Source organism: Coturnix japonica, chromosome 4 (assembly GCF_054131305.1).
Source record: "Coturnix japonica strain WE chromosome 4, WE-NBRP24, whole genome shotgun sequence".
Classification (NCBI taxonomy): domain Eukaryota; kingdom Metazoa; phylum Chordata; class Aves; order Galliformes; family Phasianidae; genus Coturnix; species Coturnix japonica.
Window position 1 is genome coordinate 48,887,249 of NC_140666.1, and position 17,443 is coordinate 48,904,691.

The window sequence follows — 17,443 nt, forward strand, 5'->3', positions numbered from 1 at the left end:
TGGAGGAGAGCTGCTATCCTGTCCCCCATCGAAATGGAAAAAAAATCCCTGAGACATATGGTCTTGCATAAAATAACCATCAGAGAGAAGCCTGCTGCAGTGTCAGGTTAGTGGGAATATTCTAATTATACGATGTCAAAGCACTGCCTCATTTGCAGTCGCCAAGTGAACCAAATGTAGATGACAAAACGGCAGGTCGGAAGAGATGAGGATTTTAACAGCATCGGAACCTTTACCCTCACATTACTAAAAACAACTTTAAACCCAGTACTTAGCAAGTAATGTAAATAAGAATCTAGATAAACTGCTACTTTCTATAGCAGCAAAAAAAGTGTTCTTTTTTTTTTTTTTTTAATTAGTGAGTAAAATCTGTCTCAAAGCAACTTATCGCTAAGGAAACACTAGATCTCAGTTAGACTTGTAAGTGCTTCATTTTGAGCAAGTTTTACGCTTGTCCTTATGTAACAGAACCGATAGCCATGTACGGAGAGCTGACAAGTTGTATCCAAATCACAAGGCACACGTGTGCTCATGAAAACTGGAGCCATGTCAGTTATGTTACTGGCTTATCAAGCTCTCTGCTCTCAAGGAGAATATTATCTGGTTTGTAATATGTCAGAGAATGTCAAATTAAAGGCTGCACAGCAGTGAAGGATAGAGCAGAAAGCGTTCCATTCCAGGCCATTGAGTCCCTTTAACATCTACATGCAGTAATTCCCAAAACTATCTACTCAGTCTCAATCACATGGAAAACATAGCACAGCATTAGCTCTAAACCTTGCACTGAGTGCAGCTCGAATATTAGACCATTCAAGTGGATTAAAGAAGATGACTGATTTAATCACAATAATTCTTTTAATGATAACTTGTTGCATTTCTCCTCCCTCTCCATCCCCACCTCCTTAAATGTTTAATACTTTGCTTCCTGGATTCCCAGGGCATAAACTGAGCATATTTTCTTCCTACAGGAAACGATCCAATTACATTCATTTATAATTGATAATGAACTGTTTAAGCTCATTTTGCTCTTGAAAAATCTTAACAGTGTGCAGTTGGTTTGCTGGCCCTTCTTCCCTTACCTGCAGCTCGGGGATATCATTTAAAGAAAAAGTGAAGAACCATCTTAGTATATTCCAAGCAAGTAGACCAGGGATAGATTTCAGCCCTAGTGAGCTGAGCTGTCTCAGGGCAAAAGTGTTGGAAATAACTTAGCTCCTGATGACTACTCAATAACTGAATTGCTTGCAACTTGGCCAGAGAGGAATCTTAATCATAGAGGCATTAAGACACCTGGCAGCAAGTGGTGCTACTAATTTCAGAGCAGGTATTTCCATAAAAAAAACACTCAGCATTAAGAGCTACTGATATGTATTACTCTGCTCTTTCAAGAATCATTCTTTCCTGTGGTTCTGTCCCTTCTCACCATTGGCTATACTGCCAGCCCCCTTCTTATTTTTGTTAATACCATTCCAGTAAAGAGATCTGTAGAGCTAGATGCAGTAGTAAAGGTATAGTTGCAGGAGAGCTGTCCAGATAATTTAGTGCTTTATTCCATACTTACACTGAAGTTGAAGACCTAGGGTTGCAATACCAACTGTAAATTTGCAGCTGGATATTTGTGGAGGGGCTTTGTGTTGGTTTTTTTTTTTTTGGTTTTTTTTTTTTTTTTGGTTTTTTTTTATGATGATAAACTTTATGCTAAAGTTGTAGGTCTTTTTCCCATCATGGTTTTTGCCAATGTGGAAACAACTTAACTTCAAAATTACAAGTAAAATACATGCTATGTAATGTAACTTCCTAGCTTATATTCCTTGATCAGTTTTTTTCTCCTGTGATTAAGGTTGCTTTTCCCACTTAAAATGCCCAGTTCAAGACTGAGTGCCCACAAAATGAACAAGCAAAAGAGATGAATGCTCAATTCTAATCCCTTGCAGGTAGAATTCTTACGAACTTCTGTAATAACACAAGATAAAACCATTCTAGACAGAAGTGTTATTTTTTTAAGCCAATGACTTCCTCTTTAGTTCTGCGTGAGTCAAGTTCCTATAGTTTCATCTGACACCCCTTTGAAGGGGTTTCTGAAGTATGAAATGTATTTTAACTTTAAGTATCAAGTGCTGCCAACTCACATTAGAATAAAAATGTTTTGAAGTCTATGTACAAATGCCACAAGCCCTAATAGCAGTCCTAAAATAAGCTCTATTAATTTAACTTCTACAGGCGCAAGCCTTGTCCAGCTCTGCCTGCAGAGACAGCTAGACAACTTTCACTCTCCAATCAGTAGGGCTTGTGTTTGCATAAACGGAAGAGGAAGCAGGGATCCTTATCTCTTTTTGCTTTTCAGAATGTGATACAGTCTGACTTGCTGAGCTGTGCAAGCCACAAGCACAGAAAAGCATCACGAATGCAAGCAAAATGTGAAAATATTGCAAAAACAATTGGAAATAAAATGTCATACTGTCTCACAGTGGAGTTTTATGGGGACAATGCAGAAACTTCAGCCTTATTGGGGAAAAACAAATCAGGGTAACAGTCTACCAAATACAACAACAGGTACAATGTACCCAGTAGAAGAAGAGAAGGTTGATTCTACCAATGACTACCACTGCACTCAAACAGGCAGCAAACAGCTCCAGATGGGGTAGGGCATACAGGCAGTCGGGTGCTAGAAAACACATGGAGCTGTCCAGCAATGCAAGGGAGATGTTATGGTCTCGTATAAAGACCCCAGGGTTTGATTCAAATGGCACTAGTATCTTTGCTCCCAGATCCTTTACTTAATCGCTTGTTCTCACTGTTTCTAAAACTGTTGTTTCATAATTGACCAAAACAGTTAAAGTGACAGTGTTCAGAACTGCAACATTTCCTGCTTCTATGACTGCAGATATATTCTGCTCCCTTAATATTGAGTCCAGTACTGTTTTTGCATTACAGAGTTTATCTGATGCTTTATATGTCTCCCATATTTCTCCAGGCTGTCTGCCCCACAGCCTTTAGTCACCTTGTGGAATCTGACTCCATCAAGGAAATTCTGAGTTAATATTTATTAGTTAGTATTATTAATAGTTAGTAGCTATTTAGTAAAAACAGAGAATCCACAGCATTTCTCCAAGTCAAGGCACTGGTTCAGGACTATACCAAGTTAGATGCATGTGAGTTAGCAGTTAGAGCAGTCCTGACCCTGATCATCCTCTCTTTAAGATGTTCCATACCCACATGTCTGATTGTTGGGATTGCCTCAGCAGTTTTCAAAGCCATCTAGGAAGGCAGTATTTTGGTTATGACAGATGGACTCAGTCCTAACAATGAAACTTGGAACTTGATCCTTTGGGGACCTTTTCAACCCAAGCCATTCTATGATTCCATGAAAATGATAAATTCCCAAATGGTTCTCCAATAAATTAAATATATATGTATATATTTTTTATTTAATTAAAGTTTATACATATATACATATATATTTAACCTCAATCACTTATGTGAGAGGAAAGGAAAAAAAGAGCAATTTCATTTCTCATATAGTGCTACATTGCCACATGCTGATATAAACCGTGCACTCCAAAAAATCTTACAGTTCACACTGCTGTGGTTGCCCAAGAAGCCCAAGAGTCCATGTAATTATCAGCCAAACTGAATCAGTAAACTGCTCCTGATAGCATAATAAGTTGCCCTCAGCGTTTTTCCTCTAAGCTTTAGATTTCCCCTTGGATTTATTTACTCTGACAATGCTGTTCTCTTACTACTTGGTAAAGTTAGATATTAGGGATGTCAGAAGAGAGGGAAACTTAAAAAACAGTCACCTATTCACATGAGTCCATATAGAGTTTTTAATTGTTAGTCAGTATTATTAGAAAAAAATGCAATGCATCATGGAGGTGCTTGAATTTTTACAAACTTCACTGGGCTTTTTATCTTTAGTAGGAAAATTTAATTTCAATACATGCTTTCAAGATCTGAACTTGTTTTTCTCTAAATGCTGATCACTAGCTGCCTTGAACATTAATCCATAGCCATCATTAAACATGTTTCACGGAGTCATAGAATGGCTTTGATTGGAAGGGACCTTAATGGTTATCAAGTTCCAGCCCCCTTGCTGAGATTTCATATAGCTATCCAAAGAAAATAAATTGTCATAATCACTTAGACCTCAAACAACTGCAGAAGTAGGAAAAAACTGAAACTCTTAAGATAAAGTTTGTCACTTGTTTTTCTATCAACAAATGAAGATTAACTGCTCAGGATTCCTTCAATTTACTGCAGGTATAACAACAGAGCAGCAAAAAAAAAAATAAAAAATAAAAAAATTCACAGTTTAAAGTTTGGTAGAGGCAAATGGAGTAGAATAGGGGAGCAGATTCTCCTGCCATTCCTACTGAACAATTTTGTGTTGTAGTTTTGCTGGAGGGTTTCAATCGTTGGGTCACTGCTATTTCTGTAAACAGTATATCTTATTAAACAAGAAATATTCAACAATTTCAAATAAAGGTTTCACAACTGAGCCTTTAGCACTGCACTTCAAGCTGTGCTTTTGCGTGTTTGTGACTTGGGTATTTCCTTTTCCTCTTTTGAAATTATACTTCCCTTTTATGACAGAGTGTCTCTTTGAGTCTATACTCTCTAGTGCATTTGGAAACTAAAATGGATTTATAATTGCGAATAAAAGGAAAAATGTTAGTATTTCATATTTGATTAGATCTTGCTTACCAATTTTACAATGTGATGAGAGTGAACTGTCACAATCAGTCAAAACCCTTTCAATGCTAATTAATTTATAACTACAGCACACCAATCATGTTAAAACACATGCATTTAAAACAAAAACAAAACAGGAAAAATAAAAACTATCTATGGATACTTCCATCTACACTGTATAGTTTAAAAACAAAGATAATGATAGCATGTTGTTAACCATCTGCTTCCAGTAAAGACATTTAAAGTGCTTTACTAGAGAAGACAGAATCATTTTAGATGACATGACAGCAAAATGAAACTACAGTGAAATTCTGTGTTTTTCAGGAAGCTGGGAACAATATTCCAACCTCTAAAACTTCTCAGAAGCTATCAAATCATTAGCCTGGTTTCATCTAATCAACTTGACCCAACAAATAAGACCAATGAGGCAAAGACTGAGATGCTTTGATATGTTCCCTGGCAGAAAAGCTTTCTCATGCTCTTTTGTTGTCATAGAAAATGTTTTCCTTAGGCCCAGACAGCCACAACATACAGTCTTCTTATGGACAGAAATATACAGTGATCCAAATGCTGAATGATCTATTCCAGCTACAGTCTGCTAAGCAACAACCTCAACAATTCATGAGTTCAGGCACAGCTTAAAGGATCAGACAATGTTGAAGCTATAGAACAGTTTACTCTACTCAAAGTGTTCTTTTTCTGTACAGTTCCTGTCAGACTTAAACTGATTTTTTAACCATGAAGTTCTGTTTGATGCATCTTTTCTTGCTCTACATACACAGTATGCACACATCTGCTACTTCTGAACTTGGCCTTTTCGTAAGTGCCAAAAGAAGCTGGACTAAGGCTTGTGCAAGCATCATCTGCCAAAATGACTCTGTCTACACATACACACCAAAAATAAATAAATAAATAAAGGGAAGGAGCTTAAAATTCTTCCTGGAAGGAATACGGGAGAGACTAGGCAGGGACTGCCCAAAAATACCTGGAATAAAAATGGAGGCTAAGGGGATAGGCTACAAGCTATGTTAACTTTCTGTGTATTTTAATTACAGAATTCTCAAGCTGAACTCTTCAGAATCCTCAAGGGATCATACTCCTGCTGTTTCCTCAGAGAGCCTAAGAGTGGAGAAATCCAGCTCCTGGAAAGGATTTGATCTGCAGGTCAGTGACTTTTGCTTGACAATCCATACACAAACCTTTCTTTACCTACCTCGGCTTTGACATATGCATTTTGAAATGCAGTATCTGTGAAAATTCAGTAGCCTAACCAAGTGGGAGTAACCATTTAGCTTTTGTAAGTCTTTCTCTGGTGGCTTCAGTGTTGCATTCCTTTGTATCAGCAGAACTGATTTGTGTAAGTATTTTGAATGGCAAAAAGGAAATTAAAAAAGGAGTACCACATGGGCTGTACAGGAAGTGATAAATTGATGAGTGTGTAATATCCTGTATGCGAGTGGTATCCTTTATTTAAAAAAAAAAAAAAAAAAAAAAAAAAAAGGAAATGAATTATAATGAGATCACTTTGAGAAAAAGGATTTCAGTCTTGGTTTTAAGTTGACGGTAAGCTTTGTTCCTTTTATCTGCTTACATGTGGCAGAAGTGTAAATCTTGAGCAAAGCATATGGCCTTCGGTTGAACATAAAGTAAATAAATTAGGTCCTTACAATCAAACGCGTCTGCTTTAAAGGCAGCTACAATACTGTCCAGCCACTAACCATAAACATATAACATTCCTCTTGCTTTAATCTCTTCTTGTAAATGAGAGTCCCCTTTCACTGATGAGAGTCTTTCAAGGCACATTTGGAAGAAAAAACAACAACCAAAAATCTCATTCCTTAGTAGAAAAACAAGTGGTTAAGGTCTAGCATGTATTTAGAACACTTTTCTGAATACAAAGATTTGTGCAATACATATTTTTCACTCATTCCGAATGATTTCAACTAATTATTCTCAACTCTTCTGAAGTAATGGTCTCGATTTATTTTAGATTGTAACAGCCACACCTTAATGTATTCTCCTCAAACTTACTGTACTTAACAGAGCTTGGAGTCATCAAGCTTCATACAAGATCTGAGCATGAATGCTTGCAGAAGTGGTAGACAATGTTAATTTACAGAACAGCATCTCTAAGATAAGGAGAGAGCATAATACATTGGAATTACAGATTTAGGAACCACTTCTGCCTGGAGAAGTAAGTGGGAGTGAAGAGTATGCTATAATCTTCAGGAAATGTTAAACTTGCCTGGTACTTACAGAATTGATTATCCCTTTAAGTGCTTGGAATCCTCCAGTGACGGGGAAGACTTGCTCTTTTGTGTCAGCAATTCTTTCAAGCTTTGGAAAGAGCACACAAGCATGCATGTGAATCTTTTGGCAAATTAAACACTTCATGTGACTTTTCAGCCTTAAAATATAAAAGGATGAGGAGAAAAAAGAAAAAAAAAAAAAAAAGAAAAAAAAAAAAACACTTTTCATCAACCCTGCAAAAAGAAAGTTTTGAGTTCTTCTCAGCTGTAGAAGCTATCTTTAACTTTTCTAAACAGGAGGACTTGCCAGAATGTACTGCAGCAAACTAAATTCTATAGTAGTGATCCATGACATCAAACACAATAAAGAAACCTTCTAGAGCTTGTATTTTGGTGGTAATTCTGAATGTCTTTCCATAGTTACCTTCCCTGTTTGCTCTGCTTTACACTAAAAAGCCTTTCTATGTGCCTTTACAGTATTAAAATATCTCTTGCACTCTTTCACCTGACAAGAATAGTTACAGTGACTTAGGACAGTTCTGCCAGAGAATAGAAGCTCTGGATGAACTTCTAGTCAATGAAGACAGGGATCATGGATGCTCAGATCATTTTCATTTCATCTTTTTTTTTTTTTTTTCCCATTTCCTTAAGCTGTTACATGCTCTCCTTAGGTTGTCTGTAGCTACACATGTTGTCTGTAGCTACACATGTTGTCTATAGCTATGTCATATATACACTGTTGCCTAATCTGGTAACTGTCTTACTGGAAGAGTTTTACTTTTGCTACATGCAGCTACAAGTTAACAAGGATATAGCCGGCAGGTCTTTTCTACAGTAAAAGTGACACCCATACATTCTACTCATGCCTGTAAACACATGGGAGTGTCTGCTTTCTGTTCCAGTGGAGGTACAGCCTAATGTATAATACTTAACATGAACCATATAAAACCCTGCAACATGGTACAACCTAGTAATCTGAAACAGTAATACTCTTACCTGTGCTTGTACAAAATCAAGGACGCCAACACAGTAAACTCTAGCCCCCAGTTGTCTGGATGTTTTTGCCTGCCCCAGAATAGAGAAAGGAATAAGTATTTTTTCATTCAGTGGTCATTACAAGCTCTTAGAATATATGTTTTCGACTAGTGCTCACCTCTTTCTCTGCATACAAGGGAATTTGACCATCTAGCTTGCCATCTGTCAGCGCAATGATGATACTAGAAAACCTTGATGCTCCCTGCTTCTCAATCTGCAAATTGGCCTGAAAATGAAAAATATTTATTGCACTTATAATTATATCTTAACTTTTAACTAGGAAGCTGATTGTAAGTAAACCAAGTGTCCGATCTGAACAACTCTGTCTCATCTTCATACCAATCTAATCAGACAACCCTCTTACAAATTACTAACAAGGAAATTATTTATCACTACATTCCTGACAGCAGTGAGTTCATCTCTGAAGTACTGGGGTCATTAATTGATCTATTCTTCACCATGAGGTTTCCTTTGCTATACATGGCTTTTAACTGTCAGTGAGTAGGTTCCAATATATAAGAGAAACGGCTTAATGTTACAGTTGTTTTTGTTTTCATTTCTTTTTAAATAGCAACAGTCTTTTGTTTGTTGAGCTTTTCAGCCCACAGATTGCAATTATAATCCTGGCTCTACAGGTATTAAAGGGAAAAAAAAAAAAAAAAAAAAAAAGAGTTTTTACCCATAGGGTGAGAACAGAGGATATTTTGATTGCAAAATGTTCAGCAAAACCCACCTGTTTTAACCCTTCATGTATGTACGTGTCACCTGCTGGTTTCACTTCTGACAAATTCTTAAGACCTTGCTTGATTTTCTCTCTAAAAAAGAAAAAAGGTAAAAGGTAGAAGACTTAGCATCAACTTACAGTAGGGAAAGGTGTTAGTTTATCAATGGAAAGATAATATTTGTAATAAATGAGGTCTGAAATCAAAATCTGTTAAATACAGCACATAGCTGAGATATAACGTGGAGGCAGACTGTCTGTTCACCACAAAAGCATCTATGATTACAGTTATTTTAGATCTCAATAATCCAGGATGCTTTGATGAGTCAAAGGCTCATACTCAAGTAAAATCCTTCAGATGGAGGAGATGCTGTAAAGAAGTGGCCACACCTCAGCATTAAAACAGCTCAATGGAAATTCTGTTATATTCACTTCATTTTGCTCCATTAAACTGACTTCATTTCCAGTCACGTGGCAGTTAGAAAAGGAAATCCCCTAAGATAGCAGTTCTGTTCCTAGTCAAATGATCCAGATCAATATAGAGATATTTAATAGGGTAGGAAAAAAAATTAGTATCAGCAGGTAAATGCAGAACTTGAAAGACACCTTTTATCCATGGCTCTCATGGCATTTCTGCAGGAGCTTTGACAAGACACCACACTTACAAAAGCTGCAGTTCACTTATATTTAAAAGAATAAGCTTGTGCCATTGTTTCTCATGGGCCTTTGAATAAATCCATCACTGACTATGAGAGGCTGGGCTGACTGAACAAGACAAAACTAAGTAAAGACAGGAAACCTGGGACAGAATAAATACAAGGAAAAATCAGGAAATGAGCAAGAGCAAAGAGGAGGGGAAAAACGCATTGCAGGATGTATGAAAGGTTTTCATAAGGCACACACACACAAAAAAAGAGAAGGAATGCATATGCTGCTTTGCCTAAATGCCACCCACAAGTCATTTGTTCCATGGATGGGGTTTCTCTATGTGAAGAAGCGTTGTTCCTAAGTACAATCCATTGTTGTAGTAAGCTCCCAATCACAGGATCAACTGATACAATTTAAAACTTAAAAAAAAAAAAAAAAAAAAAAAAAAAAAAAAAAAAATTGCATGAATATATGGAAAACAAGTTATGTAAGATAATGCAATCTGTTTGATCCAAATATTTTATATTCAGCATCTATAGAAACAACTTGAAACTGACTGACTATGTACGAACGCAGATTATAAACCACATAGTCAGTGCTTGCCAGGATGAGTGGCAGCACATCACAGGCGTTAGTGTTCTGCTGCCAAGAAATAAGCAGCAACCGAAGTCCCAGTTTTCTGAAACAGATTTCATTCTGCAAAAAATAACTTTCGTACAATCAGTTCAGCTTTATTTATCTGAAATGTCTTGTGACCCAGGCACACAGAAATCTCTGGTGTTTCCAGGCCTCTGCCGACAAGAGCTTCCAGGAAAATCTTTGGTGGCGGCAGCTTTTTTAGCTCCAGCTAAATCAGTCACCGCCCCTTTCTCTTAGGGCACGTGTTGCAGATCAGCCCAGCCTGATGCTTGTCAGATAGAAGTCAGACCTGGTGCAGTGTCATGAGGCCAATGCAGAACCCAAGGCCCGAGCCGACGAGCCCCAAAGACAGCAAGAGGGGTTGGCAGAGGCACTCTACAGCTTGTACCCAGGAGGTTTGAAGGGCGGACACAGGAGCCCATGTCTGCCTGAATCTTTCTAAACTCTCCCCTCCCTTGTTTCTGTAATGATCTTTTGTAGCCACAGAATGCTGCAGAGAAGATCTGGTTTTACATGAAACTCGTCTGAACTGAAATAACAGAGCCATGACCTCAGCCTGGGTGTCTGGACACCACTGCAGCACAATTTAATAATGGTAATACAGGCTGGATTGCCTTTGGCTTTGTGGTTTAAGTCAGACACTGGAGGGAGGTGGAAAACAAAACAATATCAGCAACTTAGAGCTTTTCTGGGGCTGAGATGAATGAGCACAGATTTACTAACCCTTCCTCATTCGCTGTATATGCACACATTCATTGTATGTCACACCTCTGTCTTTGAGAAAAGACACATTCAGTTTGTAACAGTTACCCTGTCTCTTAGAAACTTTGCAACTACTTCCAACAAATCTGCCAGTAGCAGGAAGGCAAATGCATCTGCAGCTACTGGTGCCCTTTGCCAATTCGATCTGGGGTTTCTTTTTGGCTCCTAAATGAAGTTCTGCCAAGAGAGGCTGCAGGCACAGCCCCACTGCGTCCAAAAAAAAAAAAGAGAGGAGATAGCAGTGGTCTCTGCAGTGCACTCAGAGCAACCCTGCCATGCTCTATCTCAGAGAGCAGGACCTCATGCCAGCATTACACACTCCAGCTGGAGAGAGCTTGTTGGCTATGTGGAGGCTGTGCCAAATCCTTCGGGAGGCGTGTGGGCCTGTCTGCAAACACTACTCCCTGCTTGGGCCAAAGGCTGCAGCTAGGTTGTCTCAGTGTCTCAAGGAAGAGTCATCATTTACTGCTTTTCTAAAGTTTAATTGGCACAGTACTAATAGGCACATATTAGGTACATAGGTACCTATTATTTAATTGGCACAGCGCTAGTACTGTCAGCAGCCTGTTGGTCTGACTGTTGGTGTTGCCGATACATTGCATTTGGGACATACACAGAGAGACAGAATTTACCCTTGCTAGAAAGCAAAACATGCTTGAAGACAGAAGCTTAAAAGCTATCCAAATCATTCCTCTTTCTTAGGTACCAGTTTGGGAAACTAAGTGACAGTGCTCTTTAAGGACAGGAAGGGTGGCTGCACCCCCCAGCAAACACAGCTGGTCCACCAATGAGAGTTAACTCTGCACATCAGCTTGATGCATGATTTGGAGGAGCTTTCTGACTTTCTACACCTCTCGAATAGCATAGAGGGCCATGCACAATAATACTTATTCTGCTTAAAATGTTGGGCCTCCTGCATGGGCTCCAGATAGAAGAAAGGCAGCATCAGAAACCTGAAATTCTGCTAGCCAGCATGTAGCTGGCCCAAGGAGAATGCAGGAGGTGTTCTTAAGTGTACCTGCTTTTTAAAACTAGCAGCACAGCTGAGACCCACATGTGAATGCACAAGTTGTTGTTGACCATTTGCTTATGGTATCCAGTCAAATTTCACAGGGGAAATGTGCATCTCTACAATGGTACATAAGCAGCATGAGAAGTCTTTTCCATTTCAGTGGTGTTTTTTTTAATATGTTTATCATAGCATTGTGTATACTGTGGTTAGCAATGACTTCTCTTTGCAGAGGTATCCACACAGCACTATTCACAATCACAAAATGTTTGGTAATCTGGGGCCTTAACCACTGTAGTGTGGCTTTCTTTATATCCACAGCTTTATAATGCAGTAAAAAACAGCAGTAAATGTGTGCAAACAATTAGAATCCTATGGCTTTTAAAACAAAAAAGACCTCCCAGCTTTGAGCTGACTGCAGGGAATAAATTGTGGTTTCCTGGCATTTGTGAATTAGTGAGTGAGTGAGGGGAAAAATATCCCAGCAAGGCCAAAATGCACATAAACTAACACGGCTGCAACATCCCATCATCACACACAATGCAGTTTCACATCCCTGATACTGTACTGTGCTTTGCATCCTCATCTCCCATTCAGAACAACTAGGGTGTGGAATTCCAAGCAATTTTTAACTGTTGATTTTCTCTATATTTAAATGGCAACTGTTCCAGCTGTACCCATTCCTTCTTACTGATCTGAATAGGCTTGCAGTCACTACTGCCCACTTCTTCATCTTCCTTATAATTCCTCCTAAGCAATAAGGGGTTTTTTTTGCCCATGCAGGGATGCAAAAAAGCATCAGCAAACCTTGCAATGAAGAAAAGTTAGACAGAGAAACTCACAGCAACTATATGGGTTCTTCCCATGCTTTAAAGTAGGTTTCCACAGCCTGAAGAATGCTACAGACATGCAGTGAGAAAGGCATTTTTGTTTCCATGGCATGATTCCAGAGTTCTGCACAAGCATTCAGAGTGGTCTGTGTGCTATCAACCAGTTTGATAAGGAGCAGGCTACTGGCAGGGATTAAGGGCCCATTGAAATGGAGAGAAAGGATCTCATTGACTTGAGCAGTCCTTGGAATGGGCTTAAATGTCCTCTCATGACCTCTTTCAAGCCATCTGGAAAAATGGCTTATAACCTTGTCTGTCCCTGCAGAGAGTGGATCCGGCACTGGAGTGCGGTTGGGGGGAGACACTTGGCTGGTCTCAAGTCAAACCACTTTTTGAAATGCTAAACAGGAGGAGAATTGTGTCATTGGACAGCCTGCTTCTAGGCTGCCAGCCTGTTTGTTGCCAATGAGTTCTCTTCAGTAACTGTTGTACTTGTTACGATGAATTATTTATTTTTTTTTAAAGCGAAAAACAGTAACCTGAACAAATAGGAGAGATCATGCTTTAGCTTGACTCTACTAAGAGGAACAGAAAGGAAGAACTACCTCCCTTACACTTTGACACAGTTCATTAATGATTCCTATGTGATTTATCCAGTTTCTCCAAATCCACAAAGCTGTGAATTGTGTTTGGTTTCCAGACAGGAGAGACAGTGAGGACACGTTCTGATAGGTTTGAAGGGATTTCTCAAGGACCCTGTTGGTTTGAGATGTTTTCTATAAAATGGTTTCCTATTCCTGTGAAACCAGAGCAAGTAGCCTTGACTCCCACTGCACCTGAAAACATCAACCAAGTGGAAGGGATCAGGTACATCAAGACATGCCCATTACACCAGACAGACCTCTCACCTTTCAAATGGCACAAACTCCACTGTCTAAAGCCTATCCTGAAGTCACTATTAGAAAATACATACCTTATATGAAATTACAGGAAACATTAATGTACCACTGTGTGCTTTACCTACAAACATTAAAAAACACTTAAGATTTTTATTTACAGACCTTGCTTTACAAAATTAAATCCAGCTCTGCATGAAGGCCTCATGACTGGCCACCACTTCAAGGTATCAGTTATTGTGCAGTATCTGCTCCTCTGATTTAATAAGAGCCCTTGGTGGGGAGCGGGAGAGGGAAATTAAAAACGCAGTGCACTAACCTGTCTCCAGTTAATGGCATAATGACTTGTGCCTGGGAGGAAAAGACGATGAATGATAATCTCATCTTGGGGCTTTTAAAAGAGGGAAAAGAAAAGAAGTACACTTTAGTCAAACAAAAAGTACAGATGCACATATTCCATTCATGTACTCATGCTTTATTATTATTGCCTTTATCCTCTAAGCTCAGAAGAACACACTTTCAAACAACTATATCGAGAACGAGAAAGGAATTAAGGTGCTTCCATCTCTCTTCCAGATCTACATTGAGAATGAAGTAGCAGAAATATTATTCTTTCCTGACTGAAATCCAAATCAACAGGTGCTGAACTTAAGAATTAGAAACTCATGTGACCATGGGTTGTGATTTACCAACATATAAAAAGTGTGTTTTCATGGTCATTGGTGTAAAAATAAGTTGGAGCCATACACTCAGGGCACACTCTTGCTCTGGGGTATTACACATGGACTCATGCAAAAGCTAGTTGCTGCTTTGTAAAGCTTGATTCCATCACAAAGTAAATTACAAAGTGTATTTTTGCATCACAGAATCACCAGAACAAAAAAAAAATAATAATAATAATACTCTTTGTGCCTTTCCTTTCTAGAAAAGTCTTTCAGACATCTCTATACAAACTCTTTCAGAATGAGAGTGTTTCATCAGTGACACAGTTGTGTGACTTAAGATCAACCTCCATAAAAGGATCCAGGGAAATGACACTGTAAAAAGCAATACTGTATGAAATGATTTTTATTAGGAATTAAATCTTTTTTTGAAGAAATCTACCTGTCTTCCAGCAAGATTAAAGGGATTTACCTCCAACCATTACCAGAAAACTCATCCCTTAGGAACTTACATTCCAGAAGGCCAAGATAATAACTTTCCTAAGGTAAGTTATAACAATACCTGTCCAGCTTGCCTTCATTTTATTCATGCCAATTTCAATATATTTGGTAAATTTCATAAACCACATTTACGTTCTATGTATAATTCATGCAATTATCACTAATGTGTACTGGGTTACTAATGGTAAATTATGGTCAATTTTCAGTTAATTCATGTCAATATAATTATTGGCACCATGGAAATGAGTGCTGAGCAAACCTTTGGCTGCACAGAACTTGGGTGTAAGATCCAGTCTTATAGTCCTACTCATTAAGCTGCTGAACACAAAATGCTCTGAGTTGCTTTAAATGCAATTATAATCCAGGCTGCGTGTTATCAGCTGTGTTAGCCGCTGTAAGCAGTTTCCCAATAACAAACAACCAAAATCCCCGTCTCTGTGGATTACTTCACCACTCAGCTCAAGCAACGTGAGACTTCCCCCTTTGGGACGCAACTCTTTGCTGATCAAAACCTCAAAGTTAGAAGTTTACTAACTTCAGGAAACTGTCCTCTTCATAAGACATTTGATTTCCATTTGCATTCCCAGCACTCAGGTGATGGAGGACCACGAGTACAAAGCAGCCCTGCCCTTCAGAACTAAGATCCCCAGCACACAACACCATCACTATAAACATTGCTTTGCAGACAAGCCAGAATGGCAAGCAGATGCACACAGGGCACACAGCTCAGAGCAAATTCTTCAGTGAAAGCTTTTGCTGAAGAAAACTGTTACCAAGTGGTTCTCTGTGGTTCTGCCCACAGCCACTCCCTTCAGTTTAAGAATGGCAGACAAAGCTCCTCTCTACAACTGCTGCAAGGAGCAGTTTGGCTGTACAAGCCAAGGAACTGGGATTTACACAGGACAAACAGCACTCTTTGAGTGGGACAAGCATCACTCACTGCAAAAGAAGTGGTGCTACAATATCCTCAGGCTTTCTTTTATCCTTTTAAACCTTATAAAACTTTTAGCACTTCAAGTCACCCACTTACTCAAGGCAAGGTTTGCTTTGTGAATGATGGATGTGGGAAGTATTAAATTACACAGCCCTATCTGCACCCTGTTATTAGATTATAAGTGCTCACTGCACCTCTTTTTCCTTAGCAGAGACTGCCAAACCAATGTCTGTGAGCTGGGGGCTATCTGTTTCTATCATTTTTATTTTCTATTAAGGAGATGCTACTGCACAGCCACCCTCATCTGGTTGCACTCAGTGTTTGCACAGCATTCCTGCAGCACCCACGCTTGCCAGCTACACACAGAGCTGATTACACTGATTACAACACAAACACAGTCACTACGGCACAAACTTCCTGGGAATTTGTCCAGGCCTGAATCACAGAATCATAGGGATTAGAAGAGACCTCTGGAGATCCCCCAGCCCAACCCTCCTAAAGCAGTTCCCTGCAGCAGGTTGTATGGGAAAGCATCCAGACAAGTCCTGAAAGTCTCCAGAGAAGGAGATTCCACAACTTCTCTGGACAGCTGTTCCAGAGCTCTGTCACCCTCATAGGAAAGTTATTCCACATGTTTGTAAAGAAATTCTTATGTTCCAGTTTGTGCCCCTTGTCCCATCACTGCACACAACAGCAAAGAGCCTCACCCCATCCACTTAAAAGTTACTCCTTGTCACCTGCACCGCACATTCACACACAGACAGAGCCACAACCAGGCAGCCTGCTTTACCTACAGCTCTGAATGCCATCTGAAGTTTGCACTGTTTTCTAGCGATCTGGGCACAGAAACAGTATGTTTGCGGAACACATCTACAGAGCTTACAGATGTTGGAAGGACCGAAACGCACCTCACGAACCGCTCCGTCAGCTGGTTCACGAAGTCGAAGATCTCGTGCCAGTTCTGTGCCACACTCCCGGATCTGCAGAGTAAATCAGAGCACACCAACAGCCTTACGGACAAAGGGCAGGGGGGCCGTTTCTGGGATTGATTCGGGCAGAGCGTGGCCCTTCGCTTCGCTCCACGCCGCGGTGCCTCCTCCCTCGGCACAAACTTCCCGCACCAACAGCTGCCGCGGGGGATGGGCGGCAGATGCTGCCCGAAAAACGGATTCTTTTTTCCCCCTCGGAAAACGCGTTTTGCCCTCAAACTCCCTCCCGCGATCAGCGGGTGGGGGGGGATCACCCCCACGGCCCGAACCCCCTTTGGTCGCCCCCCGCCCGCACCCGGTGTCCGCCGACAGACAAAGCGGCCCCGCGCAGCCTTACTTGTCCAGCACGAAGTACATGTCGAAGGCGCCGTGGCACGACGGCTGCTCGTCGGCCGGGGCCGGGCTGGCGGCGGTGAACAGCAGCGGGAGGAGGAGGAGGAGCGGCAGCTCGGGCCGCGCCATGGGGCCTCGGGGCGGCGGTGAGGGGACGCGGCCCGGCGCGGCCGTGCTCCGCTCGGCGCTGCTGAAGGGCCGCCCCCCGTCCGGCCCTCCCCCGCCCTCTCCACCCCGCGTCGCCCGAGGCGGGGGCCGGGGCCGGGCGGACTCGGCGCGCCCCTCTGCGGCCCTCCGCCCGCCTCCCGTCCGCCGCCCGTCGCCGCCGCCTCAGGCACCTCCTCCCCGCCGGTCCCCGGGGCTGGGAGCGTAGTAACCACGGAAACTCCGATTAAATCGAGGCCCGAGCGTTTGGCATTGCCCTTTGGCTGCTCGCGGAGCTGCCCCTTCGCTGGGACTCAGCCCGAACCTGGGCGTGGAGCGTGCCACCGCAGGACCGGGGACCTGTTTGTATTGTTTTTATGATTTTCGTTCCATTTTAGA

The 17,443-nt window shown here is 40.8% G+C and overlaps 1 protein-coding gene across 1 annotated transcript in view; it reads right to left on the bottom strand.

The window, feature by feature from the left end:
- ANTXR2 (ANTXR cell adhesion molecule 2) overlaps window positions 1-17,089 on the bottom strand; it is a 96,549-nt gene extending 79,460 nt beyond the window's left edge. Inside the window, exons 1-7 of the mRNA XM_015861775.3 lie at window positions 16,905-17,089; window positions 16,487-16,558; window positions 13,801-13,872; window positions 8,710-8,791; window positions 8,095-8,202; window positions 7,938-8,006; window positions 6,949-7,029 (exon numbers count right to left, since the gene is read on the bottom strand). Of these exons, the coding sequence (XP_015717261.1) occupies window positions 6,949-7,029; window positions 7,938-8,006; window positions 8,095-8,202; window positions 8,710-8,791; window positions 13,801-13,872; window positions 16,487-16,558; window positions 16,905-17,029 (609 nt within the window). The 5' untranslated portion in view covers window positions 17,030-17,089. The remainder of the gene's footprint in view (window positions 1-6,948; window positions 7,030-7,937; window positions 8,007-8,094; window positions 8,203-8,709; window positions 8,792-13,800; window positions 13,873-16,486; window positions 16,559-16,904) is intronic.
- Between the last annotated feature and the right edge of the window lie 354 nt (window positions 17,090-17,443).